The 27,147-nt window shown below is 41.7% G+C and overlaps 1 protein-coding gene across 5 annotated transcripts in view; it reads left to right on the top strand.

Moving 5' to 3' along the window:
* Positions 1 to 27,147, top strand: part of CMSS1 (cms1 ribosomal small subunit homolog) — a 488,636-nt gene that overhangs the window by 458,884 nt on the left and 2,605 nt on the right. For all 5 annotated transcript variants that reach the window (XM_030204064.1, XM_030204063.1, XM_030204065.1 and 2 more), the window contains 7 exons: positions 11,413 to 11,484; positions 14,966 to 15,095; positions 20,726 to 20,785; positions 21,345 to 21,447; positions 22,441 to 22,501; positions 23,305 to 23,392; positions 25,462 to 25,550. In XM_030204064.1, the coding sequence (XP_030059924.1) occupies positions 11,413 to 11,484; positions 14,966 to 15,095; positions 20,726 to 20,785; positions 21,345 to 21,447; positions 22,441 to 22,501; positions 23,305 to 23,392; positions 25,462 to 25,550 (603 nt within the window). The remainder of the gene's footprint in view (positions 1 to 11,412; positions 11,485 to 14,965; positions 15,096 to 20,725; positions 20,786 to 21,344; positions 21,448 to 22,440; positions 22,502 to 23,304; positions 23,393 to 25,461; positions 25,551 to 27,147) is intronic.

Here is a 27,147-nt window from a genome sequence, read left to right as displayed (position 1 = left end):
ATGGAAGGAAGGAACTACAAGAAGATATTGTTGAGATGAGCACAGAACACAGAGCATGAGTAGGTGTGTAAGGTATCAATAAAAAGGATAAAAAGAGGAAGGCCTGAATTATATACTTTGTATACCAATGTTAGAATTTTATAGCATATTCTGACTGAGTTTGGTAGCCAGTACTTATTTTAAAGTACCGGTGTACTGTTCTAGGCAAGGTATACTGTTGTAGGCAAAGTATTGTATAGCTTAAACAGCCAGCATAAACCACCCCCAAGTAGAAGCTTCACCAATAGACTCTCATTTCTAAAAAGCAAATCTTCTTTACTGTAGAACTCAGAATAAACAAAGAAAATCCAATTTATAGTTCAGTTGCTTATTAAAGAATTGTGGCCTTCTGCCTATAAAGTCTGTATCTAGCCACCTCAGAAGTAAGGAGATGGCCAGAACCTCAGCCCAGCTGAGAGGAAAAGCTGTAACACTTAAGGGTGAGAACTCAGAAAAAATAAATAGGAAATGACTTGGGGAAAGAATCTTAGGGTTACCATATGGCTCCAGAAAAAGGAGGACGGATTGAGCCAGCCGGGTTTTACTTCCATTGCTTTAAGCAATGGAAGTAAAACCCGGCTGGCTCAAGAATGTCCTGGGGAATGACTTGAGGAGAATACCTTGAGGAGATGCTTTGGGGAAAGGTGAAAAATCTTGATGGAATTACAGTAGATTAAGGAGGGATCAGCCCCTAGAACAGCTGCTGATCACAAAGGCATGCTAGGAAGACTGGACTCTCGCACACAGCCCATGGGGGGTGGGGGAGAGGCAGAGAGGGAGTGCTCAGAGCTAACAGCCAATAGGGAAAGCTCAAAATGAGTCAATCACAGGAACTGCAAACTGTAGGAAAAGCAGTCCTAATACACAGTGTTATTACACAAGCAATGCAAATACTGTGATAGAACAGTATGTTTTAAGCCTGTAAAACTGCCTTTAATTCTTGAAGTGCATTTCTGTAGTTTGGCCAGCAGGTGATGCATGTTATATTTTAAGCTCACAGATAAAGGAAATGCCTATAGTGATGTAACCAGTTTTCTTTTCAAACTTGTTGACTGGGCTCTGATTGGCCCAGGAGCTTTTTTCATTTGGATTGTACTGGTTTTTATCCCAATTTCAGCCCGGGAAAAGAGAGAGAAAGCTCTTTGCTGAAGCCCTGTAAAACAGTTATGCTAATGTATCTCACTTCTGACTTCTCAATGGCTTCCTTACACCTCGAGCACTCTGACATGACAGTTGGCAGTTTTTATGGCTTCATCACCATGTACTTCACACATTTGTATCTGCAAGCTTGGTGAACCAATTCATTCTGTGCTCTGTTAGTGACTTTGTTCTACTTTGAATAGTGTGTAAGTTGTATGTTGTCTGGAATAGTATGGATGGTTGTTTAAGGGTGGAGGATGATGCCCTATATTGCGTTGGTTTGATGACTTCTTCTATCATCAGAATATGCTGGGGGTAAGAGTGATAGGTTGTATGCCTGGCTTGTTTAAGGTTTGAAGGGCACTGGCTGGGCTGGTCCCTCTCTCCTTTCCATTTCTGCAACTACTATATCCTGTTTTTTGACCCCCCCCCCCCCCCTATCTATGACTTCGCTTAAAATTATCTCTTGGAATGTGGGCGGCGTTACCTCACCTATAAAAAGGGAGAAGATACTTCAGTCCCTTCATAGGCAGAAAGCAAATGTGATGCTACAGGAGACTCATTTAGCCACTGCGGAACATAAAAATGTTTTAAAATGGTGGGGGGGGGGGGGGCTAGTAGACTCTCCTGCAGTCATTAGGAAAGCAGGGGTACTTATTTTATTTAGAAAAGGCTTGAATGTTCAGATCAATCAGCTTGGAGGAGGCGGACAAGTGGTCTTCACCACAGTTAATCTTTCCACTGAAGACGCTTAGTAGCGAAACATGCGAGCATGTAGGGAACGTGTGTGTCTATGTATATGACCATCTCTGGGAAAATGTGATTAAAGTCTCCAGAAATAAAAAGTGTGGGTCTAATGAATCATGTTACAGCAAACAATTTATAATACAGCAGTCTAAACTCCATCATTTTATGTGGTAGGGGAGAGGGAGTTACAGAAGTTCAAATTTATGGACCCATGAAATGAAAAATCAGCCACTCTCAACATTTTGGATCCAATACTTTAGTCACCTTTTCCTAGAGACAGTCACAAATGTCTCTGTGTGTACATGCACACCAAGAAAGTTTGTGTGTGTGTGTATATATGTGTGTGTGTATATATATATATATATATATATATATATATATATATACACACACACACACATATACTAGGGTTGAATACAAAGTAATGTCTCCACTTCCTTAACTTTTGTTTAAATGAAGCTATTGTAATGAATAAAAAATGAAAATAAAATAAGCTTGAGACTTGCTCTTTTATTGCATGTATTTACTTTCTACATAGTTGCTGCCATTACCACATATTTCTTGAGAATTTTCCCCCAACGCAGCCAATGGTGAAACAAGTGGCCCTTGCTGGGATTGAGACTGTTGTCTTTAATGTTCTACAATTTTAAATTTGGAGACTTGTAATTTTTGGAAGCTATGAGGTGGTATAAGATGTTGAGGAAAGGCAACTAGGAAGCACCGCCACTAAGTATTGAGTGTCAGATACAGCTAAGTTGTTTTTTCTTTGTGAATTTATTACACTTGTTGATTTTTTTTTACTCCATTTTTTGAACTGTTGCAGATTGGCAGTGTTGCACGTATAGAAACCTGCCCTTAGAGAGGAATATCATTTTGTATTTTAAGGGATTTTTCCCCCCCTTCCTGGGTAGCTAGTACTATATACCCAGGATTCATTACATCTGGTTTTTGGGCTTTATTGTATTGAAGTGCTGTCCAGGGTGGTAAAGGCGGGACTCAAGCCTGACTCTGCAGATATTCTCTGTGCTGTTAGACTAATTAGTTAGACTAATTATTACAGCACAAATAATTAGTCTAACTTCAACAAGGGAGAACAGTTCAAAAAAAGTAGTAAATACAATAATTCAAAAGAGAATCCTGTAGGACAACTGTCATGGAAGTCTGCAGGTCTCCTTGGGATTCTGCATGTGTGTTATATGTGGAACAAAAAAGCCAGATGTGCTGTTTCTCAGTGAGGAAAAGAAATCTCTTCATCTCTTTTTTAGGCTTGAGTAATAAAGCAATCCTTGTTGTGCTGATCTTTTCTGTACTTTGCACAATTTTTACCATCTCCTTTGCCCTGTTGGTGGCTATGGTATGGTTTCAAGTACTAGAAGCTTTTACATGGATATTTGTTACGCATAGCAAAGTCATTAATGAGTCGTTATTTATTTATTTGTTACATTTGTATCCCACATTTTCCCACCTATTTGTAGGCTCAATGTGGCTTACATAGTACTGGAGAGGTGTTTGCTGACTCCGGTGTGAACAAATACAAAGTGATGTTGTGGTAAGATAAAGTTCATGTGGCGTAGCCACATTAGGGAATCGTACAATGGAAGAGTTGTGTTATGTCCATTCCGTACTTTAGTTTTGTTGTGTTGCAGAAATCAGGTATTTAAGTTGGATCAGTAGGGTATGCCTTTTTAAACAGGGTAGTTTTTAATGTTTTCCGGAAGTTTAGGTGGTCGTATGTCGTTTTTCAAGGCTTTTGGTAATGCGTTCCACAGTTGTGTGCTTATGTAGGAAAAACTGGATGCGTAAGTTGATTTGTATTTAATTCCTTTGCAGCTTGGGTAGTGCAGATTCAGATATGTTCGTGTTGATTCGGATGTGTTTCTAGTTGGTAGGTCGATCAAGTCTGTCATGTATCCCGGGGCTTCACCGTAGATAATTTTGTGATTCTCTAACAAGTGAAAACCAAATTGAAAACTAAAACCTTCTTCCAATTCTATTGCATATTGTCAGGGTTGGCTTAGCCATTAAGCAGAGTAGCATAATCATACAGGGAGATAGCCTCTGGAGAGCAGCAAAGCAGTACTGTAATCGAAGCAAAATAATATGTCCTGACAGGGGCAGTAACTCTAAGAACCATCAGCATCCTGCAGGGAGGGTGGACAGTTTTCAAAAAATCTTTGTTGGCAAACTGATTAAGAAGGCAGTAATTTGCCACTGGCTTGTCTGGGTTCCTTCCTAATTGCAGCAAGGAATCAACATTATTATCTTTGATGGATGATTTGCATAGAAGTTTGGATGCTAACAATGACTCTTGTTATTTCTTATTGGATCTGTCTGAGGTTGACAATGTAGATCAAGATGTTTTGCTGTCTCCTTGGTTGGATTGTATTGCCAAGGACATAGTTTTATGATTGGTTCTCCTCCTTTCTGAAGGGCCAGTTCTTGTTGGTTCCTTGTGGAGTAGCTTATTCTGCTTCTTGGAGTTTGGTATCAGGAGTGCCCCAGGGATTGTTGCTTTATCTCACTTTATTCTATATGCACTCACTGGCACAGTTTTTATTAAGAAACTAGAATTAAATATATTTTATGGGTCCGATGTAGAAACTACTTTGGGTAGCAGCGCGCTTTTACCACAAGGACTATGCAGACCTATGACCCAGGAATGGGGGTAAGTAGGATATTAACTATTCCATCCCAATGAAGAGAAATTTTGAAGGGAGCAGAATGCTAGCACAACAAGAGAAAATTACTGCCAGGTCTGAGGCTTTGTAGAAAAGTTGGCTCCTCCTCTTCATGGGGCAGAAAATCTAAAATCCTGATCCCCCCCCCCCCCCCCAAAAAAAAAAAACCAAAAGAAAATTTCTGGTAGTCTAGTGGTCCCTCCCTCCCTCGAACCCCTGATATTAAAAAAAAATCCATGGTGTCTAGTGGCATTCCCCCCCTCCTTCCGTTCAACTTAAAACATAATCCTCTAGTGTCTAGAGTCACTCAGCCCTCCCCCAACCCCTGACTGTTAAAAAAAATTCTGTGATGTCTAGTGGTAACTCCCCACCCCCATCTTCTTCTCCAGACCCCAGATCTGGCAAACCCTGTACCTTTGAAACAGGCAGGAGCAATGCCCCCTCACTCCTGCCTCACTGCCACCATCTTTAAAAATGGTGGCTCCTGACCACACATTTCATCCTGAGAAGCACCAAACGGGGATCAGTCTGCCAAATAAGAGCATATTTCCCTTATTTGTTAATGTGGTTGAAGATACCAAATAATGGAAAAATTCCCTTATGGCAGACTGACCTCCCAGGATTCACCATGCAAAGTCAAGCACTTCCATTTTTCAAGATGGTAGCATGGAGACAGGAGCAAGTGAGCATCAATAAAAGCTTAATGATTTTTAAGATTGTCAGTTCTATGGCCTCTGGAGACTCATCTCATTTTGTAGCCCAGGCCATGTATCACGGTCCTCTCAACAAGCTTTGCTTCAGCTTCTAAGGGATATTAGATTAGCTATGACTATGAAAAGAGCCTTTTCTTGTATTAGACGAGGTTTATGGCATGATCCTCAACTTGATTTAAAGTTGTTGGTGAATTTATTGTCCTTTCATAAACCCTTTAAAGCCTGTCTATATGAATAAGCTTTTTAACTTTATATTGTATTTTTGTGTTAACACTGTTATGTGTTTATATTTTAGGGTTTTATAACCCATATTTCAACTGGTTTTGGAAAAGGCGGCAAAAGTCTTTTTTTTTAAATTCATTTTATTTATTTATTTACTTACCCACCCACCCACATACATAGATGGTTTTTAGAAATTGTCCTTAATGGGGGCAATCTGATAAATAAGTTTCCACATATAGAGCTACATTCTATATACCAAGCCTAAAATATCATCACTGAAATGAAAAAAGCCTAAGCGTATTCTATAAAGTATGCCTTAGAATAAGCCTAAATTTCCACGCGGTTTATAGAATGCACTGAGGGGGTCTTTTACTAAAGTTTAGCTCGAGTTATCTGCAGCAGGGCCCATTTTATTCCTGTGGACCCTGCTGCAGATAACTCGAGCTAAGCTTTAGTTTAAAAAAAAACCTAAGTGTCCATCGACGCAACTAAGTTTAGTTGTGACCATTTATGCCACATTTTACTTGGCGTAAATGCCGACGCCTAAATTATGCGTGGACCAGGTGTTTCCTATAACAATGTGCATAGATTTTAGAAATGCTCTTGACTCGCCCATTCCACGCCCATGGCCATGCCCCCTTTTTTAACTATGCGACTTAGAATTTAGGTGCATCACGTTATAGAATACGCTTAGTCAGATGTGCATGAAAATTCTAATTATTCCCAATTAGTGTCAATAATTGCTTGTTGGCAATTATCAGCGCTGATTGGCCTGTTAACTAATTAAGTTCTGCATGCAAATACAGAATAGAACTGTATTTGCGTGCGCAGCTTAAATTGCACTCCGTTCACTGGGTAAATCTCTCTTATCTGCACCCTTCTTCTCCACTGCTAACTCCAGACTCCGTTCCTTTTATCTTGCTGCACCATATGCCTGGAATAGACTTCCTGAGCCAGTACGTCAAGCTCCATCTCTGGCCGTCCAAATCTAAGCTAAAAGCCCACCTTTTTGATGCTGCTTTTAACTACTAACCCTTATTTTATCATCCTCACCTTAATATTCCCTTATCTCTTGTTTGTCCTGTTTGTCTGTCCTAATTAGATTGTAAGCTCTGTCGAGCAGGGACTGTCTCTTCATGTTCAAGTGTACAGCGCTGCGTACGTCTAGTAGCACTATAGAAATGATAAGTAGTAGTAGTAGTAGTACTATATAGAATCTGATGGATAAAGCATGTTTTACACACAAAACATCACTTATAAAGTTGCCCAGACAAGTATATGCAGAAATAAGATCTTGCATACCTAGGGCTCTTTTTTACTAAGGTTCACTAATGGATTTAGTGCACACTAAAGAATTAGTGTGTATTAAGTGCCGTGTAGCCATAGGTATACAGTAAGCTGCGAAGCATTTAGCGCACACTAATCATTAGCACACAGTAAATCTATTAGGGCACCATAATAAAAGGAGCCCTAAATCAGGCAATTATGCATAGGCATTCCCAGAGCCATAGTTTGAGCGATGCAGGGATGAAGTTGCATTGTATATGTGCATTTTATAAAGTATATGCATAGAGTACAATAGGATTTCTCAGGAGGGATAGTATTGGGGTGATCACGACTGTGGAGTTTAATAATCAAAATCCAAGAGTGGCTTGGGGGCTTGAAATTTAATCAAGGGAGAGTGAGGAGCAAAGCTGAAGGTGTGTCTAGGGCATTTAATACCTTTGCACCTACCCTACATATTGTAAGGGTAGTTTTCAAAAAGTACATCTAAGTGCAAAGTCGGGCTTTGTACCTAATTCTAACAGGTACAGACGAGCCACAGACTGTGAACCTGCTTTTGCTGTAGGCAGATTTTTGCTTCAAAACAGCACATGTAGATGGAAGGCATAGTGACGAAACAACTCACGGAATACCTAACCAAACACTCAATTCTACATGAGTCTCAATCAGGATTTAGATCAAATCATAGTACTGAAACTGTACTAGTGTATGCAATGAATTCATTCAAAAAAACAATTGCAACCGGCAAGAACATACTCGTACTACAACTCGACATGTCTAGTGCTTTCGACATGGTAGATCACGGAATATTACTACACCTGTTAGAATACTTTGGAATCGGAGGCCCAGTTCTCAAATGGTTCAAAGGATTCCTCTCCACCAGATCCTACCAAGTAACAACGAATAATGACAGATCACCACCTTGGACACCGGAATGTGGAGTTCCTCAGGGATCCCCCCTTTTGCCAACTATTTTCAACCTTATGATGATACCACTAGCCAAACTTCTAGCCAATCAGAACCTTAACCCCTACATATATGCGGATGATGTCACGATCCACATCCCGTTCAAAAGGAACTTAAATGAAATAACCAACGAGATCAACCAGAGCCTCCAAATTATGCACTCTTGGGCGGACTCATTCCAGTTAAAACTGAACGCAGAAAAAACCCAATGTCTAGTTCTCACTTCCCAATACAACACAAATAATTACCCTACCATAACCACACCATACTGCACACTCCTTATCTCAGAAAATCTGAAAATTCTTGGAGTCACTATTGATCGATACCTCACACTTGATACCCACATGAAGAATACAACGAAAAAATGTTCTACTCGATGTGGAAACTCAAGAGGATAAAACCTTTTTTCCCAAGAAACATCTTCCGTACCCTAGTACAGTCATTAGTAATAAGTCATCTGGACTACTGTAACACTTTGTACACAGGTTGTAAAGAACAGACCATTAAAAAAACTCCAAACAGCCAAGAACTCCGCAGCCAGACTCATCTTTGGAAAAACTAAATACGAAAGGGCGAAACCTCTAAGAGAGAAACTACATTGACTACCACTCAAGGAATGAATTGAGTTCAAGATCTGCACAACCGTCCACAAAATCATCCACGCAGACGCCCCACTCTATATGTTAAACCTAGTGGACCTACCATTTAGAAACGCCAAAAGATCGGCCCGCAAATTCCTCAATCTGAACTTCCCCAGCTGTAAAGGAATTAAATACAAACAGTCATAAGCTACTACTTTTGCGTATAAAAGCACACAGATCTGGAACGCATTACCCATGGCCCTGAAAAATATGGACAATCTAACCAGTTTTCGCAAATCTTTGAAGACATATTTCTTCAACAAAGCCTACTAAAGACATCATTAATAAATCATTCCTCAAACTACTCAGGTGCATCAAAAACACCTCTCACAACACCTACCTTCAGCCTATTATCGACTGTATTTAAAATCATGTAATGATTGCATCATAACAACACTCTGTAAGCCACATTGAGCCTGCAAAAAGGTGGGATAATGTGGGGTACAAATGCAATAAATAATAATAATAATTTTATTTCCAAACCTAGCTCTAAACATCCCCAGGAATGTTCATCCATGATCTGGTTTAATGTATGCACAGGTGATTCATTCAAGTTAGTGTGACTATTTGTACAGGCCCCCATAAATGGATAAATTTATCAGGGTAACAACTGAAAATAGCCACTACCTGGTTACATTTTGGCACCACCCTAAGAACATCCCTGGCCCCTCCTAAATCTAAATGGATAAATTTTGGCTGAATACCATGAGGGGCATAATCGAACAGGGTGCCCAGATTTTCCTGAGGACGTCCTCGCAGGACCCGTATTATTGAAACAAGATGGGCATCCATCTTTCATTTCGATAATACGGTCGGGGACACCCAAATCTCAACATTTAGGTTGACCTTAGAGATGGTCGTCCCCGGTTTTCGGCGATAATGGAAACCGAGGACGCCCATCTCAAAAACGACCAAGTGCAAGCCCTTTGGTCATGGGAGGAGCCAGCATTCGTAGTGCACTGGTCCCCTTCACATGCCAGGACACCAACCGGACACCCTAGGGGGCACTGCAGTGGACTTCAGAAATTGCTCCCAGGTGCATAGCTCCCTTACCTTGGGTGCTGAACCCCCCCCCCAAAACCACTCCCCACAACTGTACAACACTACCATAGCCCTTACAGGTGAAGGGGGGCACCTACATGTGGGTACAGTGGGTTTCTGGTGGGTTTTGAAGGGCTCACATTTACCACCACAAGTGTAACAGGTGGGGGGGATGGGCCTGGGTCCGCCTGCCTGAAGTGCACTGCACCCACTAAAACTGTTCCAGGGACCTGCATACTGCTGTCAGGGAGCTGGCTATGACATTTGGGGCTGGCATAGAGACTGGCAAAAAATATTTTTAAAGTTTTTTTTTAGGGTGGGAGGGGGTTAGTGACCACTGGTGGAGTAAGGGGAGGTCATCCCTGATTCCCTCCGGTGGTCATCTGGTCAGTTTGGGCACCTTTTTGAGGCTTGGTTGCAAGAAAAAAATGGACCAAGTAGTCGGCTAAGTGCTCGTCAGGGACGACCTTCTTTTTTTCAATTATCGGCCAAGGAAGCCCATGTGTTAGGCACGCCCCAGTCCCGCCTTCGCTATGCTTCCGACACACCCCCGGGAACTTTGGTCGTCCCTGCGACGGAAAGCAGTTGGGGACGCCCAAAATCGGCTTTCGATTATACCGATTTGGGCGACCCTTTGGAGAAGAACGCCCATCTCTCGATTTGTGTCGAAAGATGGACGCCCTTCTCTTTCGAAAATAAACCTGCATGTTTTCCAACAAAAATGTATCTGTTAGCACAAAATCTTTTTTAAGAAAGAACTTACATATTAGCTGTATATGATTTGATTTTTGGAAACTTATTAAATATAAAGTTAAAATAAAAAGCACTTTTGTATATCCTTTTTTTTATACATTTATAAGTGATTGCTCTCTCAATGAACGGTAAACCTGATAGCAAAGTAGATAGTGATCATCCATAATAAATGAAAACAACCTCTTTATTACACCCTGGCCTTTCCTGTGTTCTGTCTGTTACCTGCAGTGTTCCTTCTAAACTATATGAGAGTTCTTTGATGTATTCCTGCCAGTGGGGGCTGGTCTTTCAATGTTGTGTTTTCAGTCACAAGGGACAGGCAGGTTCTTATGGACTCCTAGGACACTTGCCTTGAAAGCGCAATATTGAAGCACAATCTCTCGCCATCAGGAACGCAGCCAGAGGACTCCCACACAACTTAGAAGGAATATTGGTTACCTACATGATCCATGTCTAGAAAACCAAAAAGCAAAGATCAGTGCATATAACTCAGTGAGATGTCCTGAGGAGTACTGACTGTTGTACAGCTAACAACCAAGAACGGGTTAGGTTTTTACCATGTTGTTTGTCAAGCACTCACATTATGAACAACCTCCATAAATAAAGTAATAAAGCTGGATCTGGTATGTACAGCATCAGCATGAACCTGAGATGCACAGGTTCAGATCCCAGCATGGTTGGCCTGCCTTTCGTGTTGTGGAAGCAGATCCAATTTTAGTTCAGTAATTCTAGTTGAACTGTCTTTCTGAAAGTGTTTTAGGTATAGGGATGTTTTTATTTAGACTAGATTGAAGGACTCTGCAGGGCGGAGTCAGCTGTAGACTTTACGTCATTTACGTTTGGTATTTTACCTTATCTGACTTCAATTCTGATCTGGTTCTTGAAGTAATTCTAAAAGAAGTGTTACTTCTACCTATTAAACTGGTAACATCAGCGTTACCAAGTTTTTGGAAGGGCTTCTCTCATCATGTTTACTCTATCAGGCCATGCTCAGTGGGGTGAAGCCCCAAGCATACCAGTCTCAGGGACCATTCACACCAATGTTTTGATTGACAACTGTTCACCACTATGTTCCATTAATCATTAGGCATTGCTGCGTTTTTTAAGTGTTTCTTGGGTTATGACCATAATGTGTATGTTGTCTTCATTCAAAATAACAACTATTCCTTGACCAATCTTGTTTTGCAGCCTTCCAAAGGTTTTTTGACACCTCCAGAAGGGGAAAAGGAAAACACAAAGAAAAAAAGAAAAAGAAAGAAGGTAAAAGTATATCTGTTAAAGAGCTTACTAGAAAAACAGTATTTATATTGATATTTGTCATACAAAGGGTAGGCATACTGTATTTGTTTTACCTAGTTCTGTAGATTGGAGAGAGAGAGAGAGGAATTGCTACTACTGTGAGTTACAAGAAAAGAAGGCTTGGCTGCCAGGCAGAGGCCAATCATGCCTCCTTTTGCATTTTCATTTGGGTCATTTTATTCAGGTGTTTCTTCCATTGCTTAAAAGAAGCTTTCAAGATGTGATTCCAGATTCTCATGTCTGTGGTACAAGTTGTCATTAATCTAGTGCATTTTAGTTACAGCATTAGAGCCATTTTAGCACCCCAGAAGAGGTTTGCTTGCTAAACTGATTTTTGAGCAGTATACATCATCAAAACAATTAGACTTACAGGAAAGAGGGAAAGAATAGCAGAGACAAAGTTAAAATTGAGGAAAAATCATGAGAGGAGAAAAATAAAGAAGCAGCTAGATAGCAACTAAATAACACCTTCCTTTACTGCTCTAACCATGCTGATGGAAGGCCAAGTCAACATGTGAGTTTATTGCCCAGGTCCTTCTGTCAGATCAAACACCTGTTCAAAGAGCCAGGTTTTTAGTCCAGAAATGAAAGCTAAAAATATTAAGATTTGCTCTTATGTAGGTCAGATGGAGTTTCAAAGATTAGGTACCATGTAACTGAAGACCAAAAATGGTTGGAAACTAGCCAAATCCCAGTGGGAGAAGAAATGGCTAATAGATTGAGTTGTGAAGATCTTAGAGAGAATACTGGGAAATGCATTCATTGTTGTTTTACATCTTGAATTGATAATGAATGTGACTGTTGGGCAGACTGGATGGACCAATCAGGTCTTTATCTGTTGTCACTTACTATGTTACATAATGAGGAGATCTTCTAAGTGCCTGGAGTGTTCAGTGAGGAAGACATTGAAAGTCAACACTAGGATTTTAAATTTAGTCCTGAAGATGACAAGAAGCTCCATGAGGAGAGGTATATTTATTTCTTTAGATTAACTTACACTTTTTCAGTAGTATCTCAAGGTGAGTTACATTCAGGTACAGTAGGTATATCATTGTCCCCAGAGAGCTTGCAATCTAAGTTTGTACCTGAGACAATAGAGGGTTAACTGATTTGCCCAAGATAAACAAGGAGAAGTAGTGGGATTTGAACCGGGCTTCTGTGTTTGTTAGCCCAGTGCTGTAACCGCTAGGCTACTCCTCCACACAGCTGTGCTTGTGAGCCTTTATAGAAGTTTGGCTGTAGTGTTTTGTTTGAGTTGAAAGTGCTTCGTTACCACTCCTGAAACACCAGCAAAGAGTGCATTGTCATAGTCAAGCACTAGTGCAGTGCTTTTCAACCCAGTCCTCAAGGACCACATGGCCAGTCTGGTTTTCAGGATTTCCACAATGAATATGCATGAGAGAGTTTTGTATACCAAGAAGCAGTGCTTGCAAACCCGTCTCTTGCATATTCATTGCGGATATCCTGAAAACCTGACTGGCCAGGTGGTCCCTGAGGACTGGGTTGAAAACCATTGCACTAGGGCATTTAACAGAGTCAGAAGGGCTTTCCTTTCTAAATACAAATGGGGAAGGTGGATTTTATTATTGTTTTGGGTTTTTTTTTGTTTTACTACAAATGAGACATGAGGGGCAGTGGTCATTTGGGAAGCTAGAGTAATCCTGAGGTAGTGGGTTACTGTCTCTTTTAAGGGGATAGGTGTTGCAAGAGTAGATGGAGATGTGATAAATTAGCTTTTTTAAAAATTTCCTGCTAATCAGTATAGCCTCAGACTTGAGTGGATTCACTGAGCAGTAACATTTAGGCATGCATTTCAGTTGGTGAGGTCTGAGGTATTGTGTCAATGCAGCCCATAAGCTGTGTCCCTAGAAGTAACAGCTAATATTGAAATGCTGAATTAACAAAACAAGGGGGAGGGCAAGAAGATGTTAAAAACACTGGCTTCCTCTTAAAGAATGTATAACTTTCAAAATATGCATTCTGGTGCATAAAATAATTCACGGTGATGCCATGTTAGACCTCATTGACCTACCACCCAGGAATGCTAAAAGATCAGCACGCACATTCCTAAATCTTCGTTTCCCCAGCTGTAAAGGTCTAAAATATAGAGTAATACATGCATCCAGCTTTTCATACTTCAGTTCGCAAATGTGGAATGCTTTACCACTTGACCTGAAAATAATTCACAACCTAATTAACTTCCGTAAAGCACTGAAAACACATCTCTTTAACATGCCATACCATAATGATGGATAATTGGAACCGTAATTCTTCATCATCTACTTAACAATCGGATTATTTTCTCCCTATATAGTACTGCCTAATTTATCATGTAATTCATGTTCAATATGTGATACTAATTGCATATTCTCCCCTTTTTTACCTGATTGTTCATTATATCATCCATGTTTCTATATATATTACCAATTGTATCTGTACTCTGACATGGCATAAGTCATGATGGAAATTGTAAGCCACATTGAGCCTGCAAATAGGTGGGAAAATGTGGGATACCAATGCAACAAATAAATAAATAAAATAAAAAGAGTAGGTACCAGAATGGAGACTTAGAGGACTTTGCATGTCAGGGGTAAAGAGTGGGACAGTGGGGAGTTCTACTCTACTTTAAAGAAGTGGTGAGGCTGGAAAAACAATTAAGTAATCCAAGGTTAGGGCTTCAGTGCCGAGGTCTTGGTTAGTAACAGAAAGCAGGACTCTTTGGGCAAGTCAAATGCTTGTTCTATATTCTATCTCCCAGGACACTTCTCCACTAGCTATAGGCTTTTAGCTCACCACTCACAAGCTGCACATTCTCTTCCCCAGGGTAACTCTGCCATTGGTCATAGGCTGCCAGGAAAAAGTTGCAGCTTGTACAATCCTACATGAATCATAGCTTTACACCCTAACCGCTTGATGTTCTTCAGGCAAAAAGGAGGCAAAACTCTCTTTTTGTTTTTGGTCCAGAGCTTGGTCAGCACCTAGGACCCTAGCAACCTCAGAAGTGCTGTGCTCCCTCTTGGAAGCTTGGCAGAAAGGAGACAAAGACCACTTTCCCTCCAAAACACCTCAAATTATATACTCTTTCAACTCACCAGTTGCTTCCCTTGCCATTCCCAGTGGGGAGAACTGGCTACAGCAATCAGTCCCACTTATATTTCAATGCAGATGCAAGTGGCACCCTTGTATTACCTTAGTACATAGTAGACCATTAGCAATAATTTAACACTGAGGCTGTAATCAAGTACTTGATTATTTCATGACAATGCAATGTATATGTAAATCAGACACAGTAAACTCGCACTAATTACCAATGTACTAGTACTAAGTACAATGTTCTGCTTAAGGAATGTACTGCTTTACCCCATATTGGGTCATTTTTCATTATGACATTTTCTCACTAATCTTTTACTCCTTATCATTTTCTTTTTCTTTTTATGTTTAGAAGAAGATATCTGAAATTCTGGCACAATCAGATCCTAAACCTGGGGTCCCCTCAGACCTACAAAGAATGCTTGTTCAGCACTTTGAGAACAAACGAACAGTGATTGAAATGGAAGAACTGATGCTGCCAGGTACAGTGACGTATTCAGATGTGTGGGAAGTTAATTTGTACCACAGAGAGTTCAAAGGTGCCCTTGGTTCTCTTTCCATTTCAGATGTGATGTTCACCTTCCAGTTCTAAAGCGAATTAGCTCCTTATCTGCATTTCTACAAAGACAGTGGTTTTTTTTTTTTTTGTAAGGTTCAACATTTTTTATTGATGTCAGTATAAAGAATATGAGTACACAAAGATTCAAATAGGAAAAAGTACTCAGTAAGGACAAAATGATACATTCAGTCATCAAACTTTTAACATTTTATCTCCACCCGCCCCTCTAATTTATGTTCAGCATTTTAAACACATTTCCTTTAATAACTTTTCAACTGTAATTATCTTGCTGAATAAACTGCAATCCTTTCTTCCTTAGCATCCCTCCGGACCGGACCAGGATTGGACAGTATTTTCTCGGTTCTTGGATCGTCAAGCTTTGGCTTCGTATTCATCCTAGTTTGGGTGTCTTCAGGGACTCTACCACATTCTCAATGTCTGTCCCTCCCGTAAGATTACTGCTTTGGTACTTCCCAACAGTCCAATCCTGGTCCGGTCCGGAGGGATGCTAAGGAAGGAGAAATTAGATCTTACCTGCTAATTTGCTTTCCTTTAGTCCCTCCGGACCGGACCAGGCCCCTCCCATGTTCTATCAACTCTTTAGGATGAATACGAAGCCAAAGCTTGACGATCCAAGAACCGAGAAAATACTGTCCAATCCTGGTCCGGTCCGGAGGGACTAAAGGAAAGCAAATTAGCAGGTAAGATCTAATTTCTCCTTAATCTCCTGCTACTTGATGCTTCTTTCTTTATATTTATATTCTTTATGTTGAACTTGAGTCAATTTTGATTGAGGACTACTCATAATCAAACATTACAATCTTACATAGGCTCTGGAAACAAATACTAACGATCCCAGCAGAATAACCTCAACTGTCTCCAGAAGGTCCATTATACCTCCTCGTCATCGCGTTCCTCCCTATTTTTTCTTTCCCCCCCCCCCCCCAACCCACTCCCCAATGCCCTCCCCCCACCAAGTGAAGAGAAAAAATAAATAACGCTCAAGGTATTGATCCCTGGTGTGTAGGCCTGACCTTTACCCTTCAAGTCCGACCTACCCATAAATGTTCTCTATCCCCAAATCCCAAACACCCTAGCCCTTCCCTGTGATGCCTGGTCCCCCCTGTTCGGCCATCCTCAATGACCCAGCGAGAATCTATTCAAAATTCTCTGAGCTGCAGGTGAGACTTTGTTCAAATAAGCCCCCCCCCCCCCCCAGATCGCAAGAAACCTCTGCTGCCTCTTCGGTGACAAGGGTATTTTTTTTTATGCTCATGAATCCTCATTGTCTACTTTTATCTCAATGAGGAAACTCTGGAGTTGTATGCTGACCTAAGTCTGAATGGATTATGTTTGTAAAACTGGAGGAAAACACATCTCCTGCAGCCCCTGATAGATATTCTCCCAGTATGCAGGGAAAACACAAGATATTAACCACTTCCATTGAAGAAGCTTTTGTCAGAAGGATGCTGCAAACTGATAGTTTACACACCTCAGTGTTACTGGGTTGATATCTGTATTTAGCCATTTATGAAAATGAGAGAGAGTGTGTGAGTGTCTGTGTGTGAGGGAAGGAAGGAGAGTGCGATGAAGTGATCCCATAGCAGGAGAGAGAACATGTATCATTAACAGCAAAGACGCCTTTCTGGTCCACAGGAAAAATGCCACACTGGTTTTGAGCAAAAATCCACCAAGCCCAGCATCTTTTCTCTATTTATTTGTTACATTTGTATCCCACATTTTCCCACCTATTTGCAGGCTCAATGTGGCTTACGTAGTACCTTAAAGGCATTCGCCAAGTCTGGTAGAGAAACAAATACAAGGTGATATAGTGGTTGAATAATGGTACATGTGTTTCAGGTACAATGGGGATCGAGGAGAGAAAAGGTTATATAGTGTCCATTGTGAGCTTTGGTTTCGCTGTGTTGCAGGGTGTAAGTATTTATGTTGGGTCGGAAGGGTATGCCTTTTTGAACAGGTTGGTTTTTAGTGATTTCCTGAAGGTCGCAGGTTGTTTTTACAGCTTTTGGCAGTGCGTTCCGTAGTTGCGTGCTTATATAGGAGAAGCTGGATGCATAGGTTGCTTTGTATTTAAGTCCTTTGCAGTTTGGGTAGTGGAGGTTTAGGTATGTTCGAGATAATCTGGTTATGTTTCTGTTTGGTAGGTCTATGAGGTCTGTCATGTATCCTGGGGCTTGGCCGTAGATAAGTTTGTGGACCAGGGTGCAGATTTTAAAGGTAATACGTTCTTTGATCGGAAGCCAGTGCAGTTTTTCTCGGACAGTCTGGGTCTCTTGGAGGAGGTATTTAACCCTGCTAGAATGTAGTCATTAATGAATAGGTATGGTAACTATTGACTAGAAATTGTTCAGAAATACAGCATGTACCCAAAAAAGCACTCAGACCAGATCAGCTTATTCCACTTGAAGATAATATGTTTGTTACTAAACATGCCAACAAGTAATCCTTATATTATCTCATCCCCATCTTCCACCAAACACTTATATTATGTAATACCCTCCTGCCACCAAGTCTCCTACATCATTTTATCCCCATCTTCCACGAAGCCCGTACATTAGAGCGTCCCAAACTGTGGGTTGGGACTCTAAATAGAGTCACAAAACCTGCGTTTGAGTCACAGCCTAGATGGACTTCCCATAGGTGCATCATTTCTCTACACCTTCCTGGGGGGGGGGGGGGTGTCACACAATTTTATTTGACCGTGATCATGGGGTCACAGCCAAAAAAGTTTGATAAGCAGCGTCATACATCATATTATCCCCGTCTTCCACCAAACTCATCTGTGTTACCGAATTCTCAGATATCATCAGCCCCACCTGTACTATCACCTCCTTCGTATAGCATATAGAAAACAAAATCTAGGGTGCAACAAGCAGTTATTGTTTACTTCCACCTGTTTTTAATTGATTTCTCTTAATCAATCTGCATGTTTGTCAATTAATTTAATTTGTAAAAATATCATTTTGATTCACTAAGTTGTAGATTGGTTATTATCAATTTTTAAACTAACAACAGAGCTCTTTAAAAATCTCATTGGGTATGAATAGTTGGTACAGTGCACCTGTGTACATTTGTATCTGTGGAATGTACACATGGACTTTCAAAATGGAAGCACCACATATACTTTCCCTTCACCTAGCCGTCCTCTGCACCAATTCTGTTAGGTACAGGTTGTTGCACTGGGATTAGCATGGACACTTTTACCCACAGAGAGGTGAAGGCAATTTTCATTTTTTTTTTACATAAGTAAACAGCTGCTTATCTGTGTAAAAGGCTTTGGAAAATTCTTTCCTTGGCTATACCAAAATATATGATTAAACTGTTTGAAAATTATTTGTTAAGACCTGGGAATGCTTTCGAGACACTGTTTTTGGGATCAAAAGTACGAATTTTTCCTGATTTATCAAAAGAGACACAGATGAGACACAAGGCCTTCCTGGCCTACTGGTCTAGGGTGCAGGCTTTGGGTGCTACTTTTGTGCTTAAGGGCCCTGTTTCCTAAGGTGCGTTAGTGTTTTTAACGCGCCTACAGGGATATTGTAGGCATGTACATGGTTAACGCGCGTTAAAACATTAACACGCCTATAATACTGCATAGTAAACATGGCCCTAAGTTTCCCTGTTTATGTTTTATAATTTGTCAAGGTAAACAATTTCAATTTTTTGATCCCAAACAGTTGAAAGATTTTCTTTTGGCTAAAAAGGATATTGATATTGTTGTATAGTCCTATATACACGCTGAGGCAGGCTAGGGTGGATTATTTTGGATAACAGAATGTTATAGATGTTTTCTTTTTTTAAATTTCCTTTCCATCTTGATCTATTTTCCTTTTTTCTTGGGGATGAAGATTGTAACTGTTAGTTCTTTCCTTCTTTATTGTTTATGTATTGTAAATTTATTTCTTTAATTTCTTGTTATTGAATGGAGATATAGAATTGTACATTTTGATAAAGTAAATAAATAAATAAAAGTTCTGGGAATGCAGATTAGCAAAGGGACTACAAGGCTATGCCACCCACCTATCTCTTTCATTCTTCCTTTCTCATTCTCAACAAATGATCACTGTACTTTCAGTCCCTCTTTTTTTTTTCTCTCTGTTTTTCTGAATTCTTCTCGACTTATGATGATGTCCTTAATATTCATGAATACATTCACATATTTTTATATGACCAGCATTTAAACACCACTGTCTCAGGTTTTCCAAAGTACAGAAGAGACCAGCCATCTTATTTTCGAAAGAGATCGCTGGCCATCTTCCGATACAAACCGGGAGATGGCCGGCGAACTCTTGATCCCGGCCAAATCGGTATAATCGAAAGCCGATTTTGGCCGGCCCCAACTGCTTTTTCGTCGCGGCGCCGGCCAGCCTTCAAGGGGGCGTGTTGGTAGGGTAGCGAAGACGGGGGTGGGGTGGGGCATGGTTACGAGATGGCCGGCTTCACCTTATAATGGAAAAAAGATGGCCGGCTCAGACAAGCATTTCGCCAGCTGGACTTGGTCCATTTATTTTTAGGACCAAGTCACCAAAAAGTGCCCCAATTGACCAGATGACCACCGAAAGGCAGCGGGGATCACCTCCCCTTACTCCCCCAGTGGTCACCAACCCCCCTCCCACCCAAAAGAAATTTTAAAAAAAAGTTTTTTGCCAGCCTGTATGCCAGCCTGAAATGTCATACCCAGCTCCATGACAGCAGTATGCAGGCCCCTGGAGCAGTTTTTAGTGGGTGCAGTGCATTTCAGGCAGGTGGACCCAGGCCCATCCCCCCCCCCCCACCTGTTCCACTTGTGGTGGTTAATGTTGAGCCCTCCAAACCCCCCCCCCCCAAAACCCACTGTACCCACATGTAGGTGCCCCCCTTTAGGGCTATGGTAATGGTGTAGAGTTGTGGGGAGTGGGATTTGGGGGGCTCAGCACCCAAGGTAAGGGAGCTATGCACCTGGGATCTATTTTGTTTTTTTTTTTAATGTTTAGAAGTGCCCCCTAGGGTGCCCGGTTGGTGTTCTGGCATGTCAGGGGGGCCAGTGCACTAGAAATGCTGGCTTCTCCCAAGCCCAAATGCCTTGCATTTTGCTGGGTTTGAGATGGCCGGGTCCGGTTTCCATTATGGCTGAAAACCGAAGCCGGCCATCTGCTCTACACCTGGCAATCTCAATATTTGACCTAAACGTTGATTTAGCCGGCCCCAACCGTATTTCGAAAATACGGTTTCCACCCCTTTGCGGAGCCGGCCCCGAAGATGGTTGGCCATTGATTTGGCTGGTGCCGTTCGATTATGCCCCTCCAGATGTACTAAACGATTTTCCCCAATGTGAGCTTTTGGAAAAAGAGCTTGATAAATCTGGTCCCTTGCATGAAAACATGTTTTATTCACCGCTTAAAAGGACAGTGCTGTAAAGTGGGCCGTCTAAGGAAAGGCTACTTTTATTGGTTGTAGGCAGCACTTTGACCAAGGTACAGACATGTCAATTTATGGAAGACAGTTTCACACTTACAACTGAAGTATTGTCTGTCTTTTTAAAATCATTTTTAGATGCGTGCTTTCTCCCATCTAATGACCTCACACACACGTTGTCTTCGTACTTAAAAGAAAGTAAGTACAACATTTACTGTGTCAATATTTTTTCCATTCTTTTTGCTTTTGCACTTTTTCATATTCAGCAATACTGCTGACCCTGGCAGACCTGGAACTTTGGAACGCAATTTAAAATTTAGACTGTGGCTCTCCCTGAGCAGAGTTGTTTTCAGTACCACTGGGATTTTATGATGCCAACAACAACACCCATGTCCTAGGGTTCTTAGGGGACAATTTTGTTGCAGTGTATTGTAACTATATTTATGCACCTAGAAGACACCTACATGACCCCTGTTCTATAAAGGAAAGTAGATGCTTCATAGAATACTAGCGTAACAGGTGACATACTTTTGTATAATTTTAAGCCTGAGCAGATATGCCAGCCATAGAGGTGATGTAAATACTCGAATATACACATACAATTTATAGTATTCTATAACTTACATGCATACATGAGTCCTACCATTTGTAGGCCTATCTGTGTAAGATGTACATGTATTTACAGACTAGTGCTTAGGCAAATTTTACATGTCTGTGTAGCTTATTTAAGGGATTTCTTTGATGCATTTTATTTCAGTCTGTCCCAAGTGGACAAAGCTGTGTAAGAACCACCAGGCGAAGAAGTCCCCATTGCTGCTGCTGGTCTGCAGCTCGGCCCACCGGGCCCTGGAGCTCATTAAGTAAGTCCCTGTCCTCCATTATACATCTACTCATGAGTTTTGTCCTTGCAGATCCTTGGTATTTGTGTTACTAGCATAACATGATGATATCAACAGTTTAGTTGTTGTGTTAGTCCACTTGGATATGTAGACATGTAGAGCAACAATGTGGTTGTAGGTGAGGCTTTTTAACTGGTCTAAATAGGTTTCCAACCAGCTTTTATGAGCTCTACTCTCTTCATCCTATATATATATGTTCAGTGCCATCACTTCTGTGGATGGTAGAGCTGAATATACCCAAAAACTTTAAATGCCATAACAGGCATTTGAAAGAAAAAATGTTGAGCATGGGGCTTAGATATTGGCCTACCAGATTTTATCCATATAATAAGGGACTGGCACTGGGGAGGAATGAAGGCTGAGCTGCATTTAACCATTAACAGCAATATTAATCGCCTAACTTTCCTACTTTCCTCTTTACTTTAGTAGCAGGCCTAAATTAAATGCATAGCTGCTGGCACAGCCACCCCTTATTGGATATATTCCGTAGCACTATCTAAATGGATAGTGACACAAAATATACATATTACATTAGCCAGCGCTTAACTTAAACAGTAGCTGCCCCAGCTAAATAATGGTTAGTGGTAATGGGATTTGATATGCTGCCTTTCTTTGGTAGAATCAAGGCAGTTTATATTTATTATACGCAGGTACTTTTTCTGTCCCTAGTGGGCTCACAATCTAAGTATTGTAACTGGGGCAATGGAGGGTTAAGTGACTTGCCCAGAGTCACAAGGAACTGCAGTGGGAATCTAAACCAGTTCCCTAGGTTCTCAGCCCACTGCACTAACCACTAGGCTCAGTATGTTCATTGAATGACTGTCGCGCCTATGTTAATTAATAACGGTAATGTGAACCGTGATTTAGCTGAATGTCAAAACTATAACATTGTATGCTCTTGTCACCAGTCCTCTAGTATACTAAAGCCTTCTTTCCTGTCCCCTGTTCCTTCAGGTTACTGACTGCCTTTAACGGAAATAGCAAAGTTCTCAAGTTATTTGCCAAGCACATAAAGGTAAGTTGAAGATCCAGGTAATAGGGATATCCATGTTAGACCCAGGGATCAGATAATCAGTTCAGGTAACGCTGTCCTCCTATTCAGACCAGAAGGCAGGGTTGCAGAGGATCAGGTCAGATTCAGGTAGGCCCAAAATCCACTCTCTATATGTGCCCCCTTGAATCTTCTTTGACCCAGTTTGGATGTGAATATTTACAGAATAAGTTCAAAGATTCTCATTGTCTCAGAATACTTCAAACCTGCAAATATTTGCATATGATCGAACCAATCATCAGTGAGTTTTTGTAAAGGAATCTGAGCCAGATTAAAACTGAGTAGAAGCAAAGTTTGAACACCTGAATAAACCAGAATCCAGTATTGGCAGGTGCGTGCCTAGGATGGAGTAGAGCTGTAGAAGATTCGTCTCGCACTTTTCTACCACCTTCATCATCCAGCATCTGTCAAATAGTGGCCCTGCCATTCTCTGTATCTTTCTCAATTTTCTGCCAAAAGAAAAAGCACAGATATGCTTTAATTTCATACACAAGATAAGCATAGTTTGTCATGTTTTGTGATGTTGTTGCTGCTTGTCAAACCTTACAGTTCTTACGCTATAGCAAGGATCTTCTTCAAATATATGTGGTATTCACAGTCTTTGTTTAACATTTTATCAATGAAAGTTTTTAGATGGGTTTACTGTGAATTTAGAGAATATCAGTGGGAGATGGTTTTGTAGTACAGAATTCTACTGAAAATCACAAATATTTTTATATGTGTAAATCACACCTTATTCGTTGTAACTTTTCTTCCAACTGGACTAGATAAAAGAGCAAATGAAATCATTGGAGAAGGGTGTCATTCACCTGGGCGTGGGGACACCAGCGAGGATAAAAGCACTCATAGAACAAGGTAGGAAACTAGGGTAAGCCAGAATGAAAGTACTAGCTCACTGTGGTGATATTCATTGCCGTGGTCCTGAAGGAGAAATACTTTGCTTTTCTTCTGATTTCATATTTTGAATTTTCAAAATGTGTATAAAGACAGGTTTTTTTTTCTAGCTGTGAACAAAGCAGATATAGCCTGGAAGCCATACTGCAGTCATCCATAAGCAACTCAAGTCCCGTATTCTTGAAGTGACTCATCACAAAGACATGCTTTCATTGTTAACAATGAAATATAAATAGAACACTGACTCACATAGTTCATTAAACCATGAGCTCTGATACATTGCTTTGGATTGGAGAAGATAAGTTTTCTCTGGCACCACATCTCACATCAATGGAATAAGTTGATTAAGAGGCTTCTGTGCTCTGAGGCTATAGAGGATGAATGAGACGCGAAGGTATGACAGGAATATTAATTCCCAGAATTCCTGACCACATGGCAGACAGGCGCAATTGGGCAGACTGGGTGGACCAAATGGTGCTTTTCGCTGACATCTGTTGTGTTTCTGGGACTATCATGATATATAAAGAACAAGAGATGAATGAGTGAAGGTGACCAAAAGCACAAAGCATGCCTTTGCTGTAATGACAAAATATTCCCAGGACAGGCCTTGATCTTCCTGAATAAATGGCAAGAAATTACAGAACTTCTAGCTAGATATCAACATTTTTGTGAGATGCTTTGGGTTTAGCAGCTAAAGCAGGAGCTAGGCATGACTATTATTTGACTTGACTCCTCTTCTGTCTTCCGTCTTCCCTCTACCCACTCCATCTTTCATCATGGAGTGGCCCACCAGACTAGTACTTATACTTGCTTCCACAGCAGGATAATCACCATGCATGAAATAAATTTTCATATGATGAGCCTCCAGTGTATGCAAATTTATCTTGTGCATATTCATTGTTGATTTCCTGAAATCCTACCTGCCTGTGGGGACCCTGGGTTTGAAGCTTCCTGTTCTGGATTATTACCAAATGTATATAGCACTGTGCAGATACATAAGGAAGTGCCTCTGTTCCTAGTTGTCATGGGCTGATTCATTGGTGAATGAGATTTGAGAACCTGTGATGACAGAAGGGGTTGAGGTCTGGTACCAGGGCTTTACTCAGTGACATTCCTAGGGTGGCTGACACCCGGGGCGGATCGCCGATGCGCCCCCCCCCCCCCCTGGGTGCAGTGTGACCCCACCCCCGGCGAAAGGACACCCCCTCCCCCCTGGCAAAAGGACACCCCCCCCCCCCGGGTGCATTTTTACCTGCTGGGGGGGTGCCACGCGCCTGTCGGCTTCGCTCATTTCATGCTCCCTCTGCCCCGGAACAGGAAGTAACCTGTTCCGGGGCAGAGGGAGCACGGAATGAGCGGAGCTGACAGGCGCGCGGCACCCCCCCAGTGGCGTGCACCCGGGGCGGACCGCACCCACCGCCACTGGCTTTACTCTCACTTTTAGAGGTTTATGCATTACTCCTTTCTAGCTCCATCAGAACTAGTGACTGAGAGGGCTGACAGCTTCCTTAAAACTTGTAGACTACTCTTATTTAGTCACCAGGGAGTCTTCTGAGATTGCTCCAGAAGTTTTCTAAGCTGTAAGAGTTCCAAACTTGATTCTTTGAAGTAATCTAATTCTTATCATCTCTATAGTACTACAACACATACATATAGCATGTATGATACATCTAAGGGAGCGTCCCTGCCCCATGGAGCTTACAGACAAGTAGAAGGCTTCAAGAAATATATTTTTATACTAGTTATGTTTCAAATTAGGAAGACTATGATCAAGTAGTAGGGCTAAGAGTCCTGGACCCATTTACAAAATGGGGTGTTTTGATGTGGCTATGTATCCCATGGGTTGCACTGAAGCCATCAGAGTTGAGTTTAGGGTCTTGCATACATTTTCACACTAATTTACTGAAGTAAACATTTTGTGTACTAAAATTTAAGGCCTTTTGTCCACTGTAGTTTTAGATAGCAAAGGTATTGAAAATTGACAATTAAATCCTGAGGCCTCCTGTAATTGTTGCTTCTGGTGTCCTCAGATGGCCTCACTCTAGATTCTCTGAAGTGTCTCATCTTTGATTGGAACTGGAGAGATCAGAAGTTGAGGAGAATGATGGAGATCCCTGAGGTAAAATGCTGTCGTTTTTGTTTTGGCACTTCTCAACATGTGGAGCTGATTTCTTTCATTTGTCTTTCTGTCAAACTTCCAGACAACTCACTGGCTGGGTCCAGATTTGATGTGGACAGGGTGGAGCATGGTTTGGGCATTCTATCCTATTCAAAATTACCTCAAGCCAATATAATTGAAATAATTTTGAATAGGGCAAAAGTTGAAAAATACAATACAGTCCATGCATAGATGCGGTTTCACTTCCTCCTTTGATTTTTTTTTTTTTAATTACTGTTAAAAGTCTTAAGTTCTTCAGTTAATCAGAGCAGCAGTGTTAGCTCAGGCCCTGGAATTCTGGATCCTCTCAAACAGGTTGCTTCTAGCTGCAATGTTTACATAAATGAGTTTTCTTTGTTCTACTTGCTGTTGGAAGCATTTAAGGGCCTGATAGTCATATTGAATTAATTGAGCCGAATATCCACTGATATTCTGCAGCACCTAACTGGACAGTGCCACTGAATATCAACACTAATCGTCCCTGCAGTGTCCAGTTAATGCTGGAGTAGTCTGTGGGCAAAGCCTGGGTGGAGTTAGTATTTAATCGGTTAGCAACAAAAAGACTGTTCTAACTTTAGCTGCTGAGCTAACTGGTCTGAAAATCATCCAGTGCACGGTTAACTTCCAGATGGCAGTTTGAGGGATTCCTAGTGCCTCCTCCCCACCCCCCACCCCCAAGACAAAGAAGTACCTGACCAGGCCCACAACCTCCTATAGGCCCTCCCAAACCTACCTTTGCTAGCTCTGGTGGTCTAGGGTCCTAGGGGCAGGAGCAAATGCTCACTCATTCCTGCCCATTGCAGCTCTGGCCCATTGGGCCTGCAGCCTCAAAATGGCTGCTGCAACCTCTAGTGGTTACAGCCATTTTGAAGCTGGAGCCGCAATAGGGAGAAGCAAGTGGGCATTGCTCCTGCCTTTAGGACCCCCTAGACCATTAGGGCTGGCATAGGTAGGCCTGGAGCAGCCTAAGGGGGGTGCGGCAGTGGCGTAGCTAAGGGTGGGCCTGGGTGGGCACATGCCCACCCATTCTTGCCTCAGGCCCACCCAATCAGCAGCACATGAGGCCTCACTACTCTCTTTTCCTCTTCTCCACTCGTGGCCTGGCATCTGTCCATCTCTCTCTAGAACGCCCCCCCCCCCCCAGGTCTACCTCAGAGCTACTGCCGGCAGCAATTCCTATAGGCATCCCTTGCCAGCCCTGCAGGCATCTCTCTGTCATGTCCTGCCCTCAATGATGTCACTTCTTGTTTCTTTGCTGGGGACATGGTAGAAGAAGCCTGCAGAGCTGGCGTAGGTTGCCTATAGGAATTGCGATGGGCAACAGCTCTGAGGTAGAACCGGGGGAGGAGGTTCAGAGAGAAATGGGCAGATGCTGAGTCATTAAAAAAAACACTATATTGTATGTATGTACAGGGGTAAGGGTAGGGGGTCGGAAGGGCCCACCCAAGTTAACTTTGGGCCCACCCAAAATGCCAGGTCTGCCTACGCCCCTGGGGTGCGGACCTAGTCGGGGGCATTTTGTCTTCAGGGAAAGGGTGGAAGGGCACCTTTGGCACCT

This window comes from Microcaecilia unicolor, chromosome 5, assembly GCF_901765095.1.
Source record: "Microcaecilia unicolor chromosome 5, aMicUni1.1, whole genome shotgun sequence".
Classification (NCBI taxonomy): domain Eukaryota; kingdom Metazoa; phylum Chordata; class Amphibia; order Gymnophiona; family Siphonopidae; genus Microcaecilia; species Microcaecilia unicolor.
The sequence above is the reverse complement of the archived record's forward strand: the minus strand, read 5'-3'. Positions and strand labels throughout refer to the sequence as shown.